This window comes from Lipotes vexillifer, unplaced genomic scaffold (assembly GCF_000442215.2).
Source record: "Lipotes vexillifer unplaced genomic scaffold, Lipotes_vexillifer_v1.1 scaffold431, whole genome shotgun sequence".
NCBI classification, from domain to species: Eukaryota; Metazoa; Chordata; class Mammalia; order Artiodactyla; family Lipotidae; genus Lipotes; species Lipotes vexillifer.
The window spans coordinates 556641-564708 of record NW_006782267.1 but is presented as its reverse complement, the minus strand read 5'-3'; the positions used below and the strand labels follow the sequence as shown (position 1 = coordinate 564708).

The window sequence follows — 8068 nt, the reverse complement described above, 5'->3', positions numbered from 1 at the left end:
GGGAGGAGGTGGGCGCAGCTGGCGGGAACCGCGGGGCACGCGGGGAGGGACGGCCCTGGGCGTGCTCGCCCCGGGGTCCGCGTTCCTGCCTGGCCGATCCCAAACCCCGTGCGCGCGAGGGAACGTCCCGCCCACGTCCCCAGCCCCGGCTGCGCGCTGGAATCGCCTGGGGCCGTTGAAAGTGCCTCTTACCCGCCCTGCCCCAGAGATTCCGGTCTGAGGGCTGCGGAGTCGGCTTTTTAGAAGCTCCCAGGTGACAGTCCTGAGCTGCCAGAGTGCAGACTTCTGAGTTCTCCAGAGGCTGTGGTCCTGCAAAGGGTTTAAAGAACCTCAGCACTCCAGGGCTCACGTGCTGGGATCCCCTGTGCTAACTTTTCTGCTTCAGAGATGATGGACTTTTTCTTTTCAGCTTCTTCGTCTTCCTGGGACTCTGCTGTGTCCCGCAGCAAGGCCATGGCTTGAATGTAACTGCTGCCTATGTCTCAGGTCCACAGGAAGCGGTCGCCTCTGTTCAGTGAAGTCAGGCTGGTGGCCCCCTCTGAAGCCGGACCAGCAGCTCCTTTTTTTCCACTTGCTGAGTCCACGCAGCTCTTGACTAATTTCAAGTTGGTCCCGTTTCTCCCCTCGCTTAAATATCTTCCACTGTACTCACTTACTGATCTTTTTTTTTTTTTTTTTTTTTAAGTTACCGATCGTTTTGATATCTTTGGCAAAGATTCAGTTCAGCCAGCATTTCCAACAAGCGGTGCTGGAACAATTGTTGGCAGCTGCAAAAAAACCCAAAAAAGTCCATCCATACTTCCCACCATTTCAAAAATGAAATTGAAATGGATCGCAGGCCTAAACGTAAAACCTAGAGCTAGACATTTCTAGGAGGGAACATCGGAGGAGAATCTTGATGCCCTTGAGGTGGGCAAAGATTGCTTAGATACCGAGGGGTTATTATTATTACATGGAGAGAAGGTGGAGGTTGCTGTTTACAGCTTGTTAGGATACGGGAAACCCTTCTTCCAGGCGGGAAATCACCACTGCACAACCCTGATGATAATATAAGTGAAGAAACATTTGTGAATGAGTATCAGGTGGTGTTACTGCACGAGTCCTTCAACTAAAGACTTCCACTTGGCAGAGTTTTATCCAGAGGTCTCGGAGGAAGTCCAGGGCTCTGGAGGAGGATAGTGCATTTATGTTTGAATGCCACAATATCTGGCAGTCCTGTTCAAGTTGCAGTAGCTTTCAGAAGAATGGGATGATAGTTTGTCTCCTGGCGGCGGTGTCATATAAGTCAAGGAAAAATTTTTATTTGGTTTTGAGTATTTTATAACTACCACTCGATAATTAGACATCATGAGGTGTCAGAAACCACTCAGCCTGAAGTCTGGGAATTGCTATATAGTTACATTTTATGTTTTTAATATCTAGACTATAAAAGGTTAACTTCCTGACTTTTCTCTTTCCCATGAACTGTCTAGGCCCAGAGGTTGATTTTTTTATAAGGAGGACTCTTCTGTATCAGTTACTGCGCTAGTGATCCGGTTTTTACCGTGTGGTCCTAGAGGTGAGAAGCAGAAGGGCAAAAGGAAGAGATAATTGATACAATTCATGTCCAGGGGCCCATTCCTGAACCTCTCCCTGAACCAAGACGAGAAACCTGGTGTGGCGCCTGGTCCTCAACTCCTCCTATTACCCATTTAAAAAACACTATCTAGGGCTTCCCTGGTGGCGCAGTGGTTGAGGGTCCGCCTGACGATGCAGGGGACACGGGTTCGTGCCCCGGTCTGGGAGGGTCCGACATGCCGCGAGAGCGGTTGGGCCTGTGAGCCATGGCCGCTGGGCCGGCGCATCCGGAGCCTGTGCTCCGCAGCGGGAGAGGCCACAGCAGTGAGAGGCCCGCGTACCGCAAAAAAAAAAAAAAAACAACAACAAAACAAAACACTATCTAATTGGACGCAGAGCCTCATGATTTTACCCGCTCATCTCTAAATTATTTAAGCTCTGCAGGGAGACGTTGGCTCCAGCTTTACAATTGACCACTGAAGTGCCACAGTGATGTCCTAGGACAGCACTGATGATGGTGTCTGAAAGTCTATTGTAACCCATTATGTTGGTCAGTTAACATGCCCAGAGCAGCTAGCTGGATCCTGAGACCCAAAGTTCTGGTTATCTGTTGTGTAACAAGTCACCCCAGAGCTCAGTGGCTTGAAACTAATTGTTTATTTGACTCTCAGACCTGCAGTTTGGACAGGGCTCAGCAAGGAAGGCTTGTTTCTGTCCTGTGTGGTGGCATCTGGGGCTGGAGGGTCCACTTCTAAGCTGGCTCACTCACATGGCTGGTAAGTTGGCACTAGCTTTGGCCTGAGAGCTTGGTTAGGAACCTCAGCATCTCTCTCCACAGGGCTGCTGGTGCTTCCTTATTAGAGCATGGAACCTAGGGTCCAAGCACAAGGATTCCAAAACACAGGAAGTGGCAGCTCCCAGTCTGTTAAGTCCTGGGCCCCAAAGTCAGTGCATCGTCACTTCTGTCACACTGTGTTGTCAAGCACGGAGTCCTCCCAGATCCGGGGGAAGAGGCCATAGACTGCACTTCTTGATGGGAGAAGTGTTAGTCTGTGGCCGTCTTTTAATTACCACACCCATTCGTTGGTGGCTCAGATAAACTCATCAGCCTTCTTATTTCAGGGTCAGTAAAGAGCAGTGGGTGCTGCCTCCTGGCCACAGTTTTTAAAAGACCTAGAGTAAAGATCAGTCGTGACCATCTTTATGAGTAGAAGCAGGAATAGCTTTGGGGAAAAGTTGCCATGGTGATTGTATGTATTTTCTGTCTTCCCCTGGACTGCTAGTCATATGGGGATTGAGGTTCCTTAGAAAAACTAGGCCAGAGAAGCTGAAGTTCGGGAATTAAACAGTCATAACACCAGGAGTTGTTGGCAAACCTTTTCTGTAAGGGGCCAGACAACATTTTAGCCTTCGTGGACCCATGGTGGCTCTGCTGCTGTTGCGTCTTACAGTTCTGTAGGTTAGAAGTGCATCGTGCATGGGTCAGTGTTCCTTTCTGGAGGCTCTAGGGGAGAATCCATTACCTGCTTTCCCAGCTCTCAGGGGCTGCCTACTTTGCTTGGCTCTTGGCCCATTCTTCCATCTGCGGGACCAGCCACATAGCACGTCTCTGACCCTACGTCAGTCCTCACATCTCTTTCTCTGACCTCTTTTCTCTCCCTCTTCCATTTTTAAGGACCCTTGTAATCACATTGGGCCAACTAGAATAATCGAGGGTAATCTCCCTGTTTTACGGTCACCTGACTAGTAGCCTTAATTCCATCTGCCACCTTGCTTCCCCTTTGCCCTATAAACGAACATATATATTCAAAGGTGCTGGGGATTAGGACATAGACGTCTTTGGGTTGCCATTATTCTGCCCACCCCATTCTCAGCTCACGGGCTATAGATTATTGACCCCTGAGCTATATGATACTGTGATTTCCAGATTGACTTCACCTCGCAGTTGATGTGATGTTCACGAAGGAATTACACGTAGCTCCTTAGTACTCGAGCTCGGAGGAAGTATGTAGAATTCGGTCTGTCACATGCTCATCCGAGGTTGGCATCGTACTCTTTCCATCCATGGCAGAGCACGTGCGAGGTTAAGACCCACTGTTATCAAAACTAATTTTCAGATCCTGTCAACTTGAAAAATGGCATTTTTGTCTTCTAATTATTCTGTTTAAAGTTGGGTAGAAGCTTCTGTTGATTCGGATAGACTGCTATATGGTATTCGAAATGCCATTTGTGTTTACATTTTCTTTAGAAAAAATTAGCTCTTTTAATAAAACAATACCATTGGGTATAGTGGGTTTCTGATTGCAAGAGACGGGATACAGGTAATTGTGTATGTGTGCCAGTGTTGTGCTGACTCGTTCTCTTGTTGAACCCCCAGAATCCTGTACCTGAAATACAGAAACTTTCTGGTAGGCAATTTTTCAAAGACTTTAGCTCCTATTTGCTTTCTCAAGAAGCTACTGGAGGATGCCCATCAGTAAAACAAGGAAGTGCACCAAGAAAGGGTGCAGAAAGTGGGAAATCGAGGGCAGGAAAGGGGTGGAAGCAATCCCCAGGAGACAGCTGTGCACAGCTGGAAAGAGAAGGCAGCTCAGGGAGAGACTCAGGCAGGCCGAGGAATGGAGATCACGCTCGAGGCCTTTGACGTTGACATTGTGGGATTTAGTTTGTTAGCCAAGTGTTGAGGCTGCCATTTGTAATCAGTACTCGGAAAACTTAGTAGTTGAAGAGGTTGGATAATTTCCTCCAGGGTAAACAGACCCCCAAAAGTTGTGCGTAGAAGGGCAATACGAACTTGGTTTTCAGTTTACTGAATGACTCAGCTCTGAATGGCACTGACACAGTTAAAATGTAGCTCTCAGATTTAGTTGGAAAATGCTGATCGATGTGAGGAAGATGGCAAGATGAGATGGGAAGGCTGCACACGGGTGCAGGCGACGGGATGGGGAGGAGGTAGGGGTCGACACGTGTTGCCTAGGATGAAAAATCCAGATGAACGGGCTTCCCTGGTGGCACAGTGGTTGAGAGTCCGCCTGCCAGTGCAGGGGACATGGGTTCGTGCTCCGGTCTGGGAAGATCCCACATGCCGCGGAGCGGCTGGGCCCGTGAGCCGTGGCCGCTGAGCCTATGCGTCCGGAGCCTGTGCTCTGCAACGGGAGAGGCCACGACAGTGAGAGGCCCGCGTACCGCCAAAAAAAAAACAAACAAAAAAATCCAGATGAAGCAATACAAACGTAAGGGAGGGACTTTGAAAATAAATATCTAAAGACCATGTCAGGAGTTGAAATTGGCTGCCTCTGTGCTGTTTTTATTTGTTTTAAGCCTTACAGAACGGATTGGAGTTTTTTAAGCAATGTGTATGTGTAACGTTAACGAAAGTGAAAAACTAAAATACAGTATTGAGCCAAAAAGAGTTAATGTAACAGGCCTGAGACAGTTTCTAAAGAGCATATGGGATCCCCTCATGTATGAAAAAGGTCCCTTTGAAAGGTGGCCCTTGGCTGGCTTCTGGGAGCTTAGCTTTCGTGAGGTTTCCCGCCATTCCCTGTGGGAATAGCTCACTGCTGAACAGTGTAAACCACGTGGTTAACACAGAGTCCCTGGCCCCCTGTAAAACCCCAGGCACTGAGTCTCTAGTGAGCTTCCCCGGGAGACAGTGCTTCACGTGTGTTGTCACAGCTCGTTGCCCGGGGAATTCACATGTCCTCTGTGACTCCACGAGGGTAAGGACTCTTGGAAGCTTGTGCCTGGTCTTCCCACACCTCGCCCGTGTGACTTTTCCCTTTGCTGATTTCGTTCTGTCTCCTCTCAGTGGAAGAAGTCATACCCTCGAGGACCACCGCCTGCCAAGTCCTAGGGAATCACAACCCTGGGGGTGGTCACAGGGATGCTTTCCTATTAATGGGTGGCATGTTCCTTCCCCTAGCGTCGAGATTGGCGAAAGTGTGAGGGGAGAAGATGTGTACATCATCCAGAGTGGCTGCGGAGAAATCAACGACAACCTGATGGAACTGCTCATCATGATCAACGCCTGCAAGATCGCGTCATCCTCCAGGGTGACCGCCGTGATCCCGTGCTTCCCCTACGCCCGCCAAGACAAAAAGGACAAGGTATGGGGGTGGGGCTCCTGTTGGAGGAAGCTGCTCTGCCTTAACGGCTACATTGATTTTCTCACTTTGTACCTCTGAGTCCCTGGGAAATGCCTGCTCTCTCCTGTCAGGATGGAGTAAATATGCCTTCTCTGGTTGGCTCTACCAAAGGTTTGTCTTTGGACCAGCCATCACGTTAGTATTTGTACATATAGAAACAGATAAAGTGTATTTTTGCAGGTATGAAAATACCATTACTATAATATAAAATTATTATACTTTACATATAATGAAAGTGGATGAAATTATTGTGTACCTTTGTGGTGGGGGATAGAACTAAACACAAACAACGCACACACACATTACTGTAGTCCTTGTGGTGAAATTATTGTGTATCTTTGTGGTGGTGAATAGAACTAAAGACACACACACACACACACACACACACACACACACACACGTGAGTATAAAACAGTGGGGGAAGTCCTGAGCAGACCACTGGATTGTATCCGTGTCGGGATCCCAGTTGTGATTTTGCAAAATGTTACCGTGAGAAACTGAGGCAAGGTTGCACCATCTCAGCATTGTTTCTTACAGCTGCATATGAGTCTACAGTTATCTCAAGATACCAAGTTTAATTTATACCATTATCTCTTTTTAACCTTGCAAGAGGAATGAAGTTAATATTGTTGAATTATTCTTCTTGTAACACTAGCACTGTAGGAGGCTTTGTGAGTTTCTAGAAAAACTGAAGAAGATACGGCCTCTGCCTTCAGGGAAAATCAGAGAAGTTGGAGTTGGAGGGGAACTTGAAAGGGGATTGTATTACTTTGCTGGGCCTGCGAAAACAAATGACCACAAACTGGGAGGCTTACTTAGAATGCCAGAAATGTACTCTCTCGCCGTCCTGGAGGCCAGACGTCAGAGGTCAAGCTGCCAGCAGGCTGCAGTCCCTCTGAAGACTCTGGCGGAGCCTTCTTTGCCTCTTCCTGTTTCTGCTGGCTCCTGGCATTCCTTGGCTTCTGGTAGCATCATGTCCATCTCTGCCTGTCTTCACATGGCTGCCTTCCTGTGTCTCTGTGTGTCCTTTTGTCTTTTATAAAAGGACAGTTACTGGATTTAGGGCCCGCCCTAGTCCAGAATGAGCTCATCTGGATCTTCACCTTAGTTACATCTGCAAAGACCTGATTTCCAAGTGAAGTCACAGTCTGAGGTTCTGGGTGGACGTGAGTTTTGGGGATACCATTCAAGCCTCTATGGGGAGCAACTCTTAAGCTGTTGTCCGCCTTGTATTTTATGACTAGATGGTCAGTTCCGTGGGAATCCTTTCAGTTCCATGTAGCATAAATCCATAAAACATATATTTATGGACATTGAAATGTGAGTTTCAGATAATTGCCACATGCCATGAAATGTTGGGGTGTGTGTTGGGGGGGCGCTGTGTGTGTGTCTGTCACTTCGTGACTTGCCTTTAGCTTGTGAGCAGCCCAAACCTGAGGGCCCACCTGCTCCTGTGAAGCACGTGACCTCCCACTTGTCATTTACGGAGCTGCTTTTATTCTAAGCTTGATTTGCACGTTTTATGTGTGCGTTTAGCTGCTAAATTTCAGTTGATTTCTTTTGTCCCATCAGTGTAGTCTGTCGTCTTAGCTCTTCCTCCCATTTGTGTGTTTCCATGGGCTTGTTCAGCATCTTCGTTCTTGTCTGTGTCATAGAGAAGCTCATATTCGGCTACCATTTCTCTTCCATGTAACAGGGGGTTTAGTAAATTCTGTATTCTGTCATTTGTCATCAGATTTTCCTTTTTTTTCTAGTAGCTTTTGCACTTGGCATGAAGATATTTGATACATTGCTTCTTCTTTGGTAAATTACTCCTTTTATTATTACTTGGCCCTTTCCCACTGTGTAACGATTTGGAACCCTAACTTGTTTTTTGGGTTTTTTTGTTTGGTTTTTGGTTTTTTCTTTTTTTTCTTAAACCCTAACTTTCTTTTTAACTGATACAAATATTGAGGTGCCTGCATTTTTTGTTTGCAAGTATTTGATTGGCAGTTACCTCTTGTTCCAATATTGTATTTTCAAACTTTGTTTCTTATGTTTAATCATAATGAAGTCTTTGTCGCATAGAGAAACTAGCATGGTCTGCATGGCTGGTGTCCTTCCCCCACACAGGGGATGTGACGGCACTCCTGGCCTCTGGCCTCTACTTGCCAGCATTGCCCTCTGTCACCATGTTGACGAAGAGCCCTCCAGAGTTCCTGAAGCCCCAGTGGGCTTAACTGTTCCCTGGAACCGTGTTGTTCAGCTGTCTCTTGATCCATGTTCCTATTGTTGGACAATTGAGATGGGTTTTCTTTTTTTTTCTTTTTTTTTTGTGGTACGCGGGCCTCTCACTGTTGTGGCCTCTCCCGTCGCGGAGCACA

The 8068-nt window shown here is 47.4% G+C and overlaps 1 protein-coding gene across 3 annotated transcripts in view; it reads left to right on the top strand.

Annotated features, from left to right (window-relative positions):
- PRPS2 (phosphoribosyl pyrophosphate synthetase 2) overlaps positions 1-8068 on the top strand; it is a 27003-nt gene that overhangs the window by 387 nt on the left and 18548 nt on the right. For 2 of the 3 annotated variants that reach the window (XM_007455056.1, XM_007455058.1), the window contains exon 2: positions 5483-5666. In XM_007455056.1, the coding sequence (XP_007455118.1) occupies positions 5483-5666 (184 nt within the window). Of the gene's footprint in view, positions 1-5482; positions 5675-8068 lie in introns of all 3 variants that reach the window. The other variant, XM_007455057.1, reaches the window with a different exon arrangement.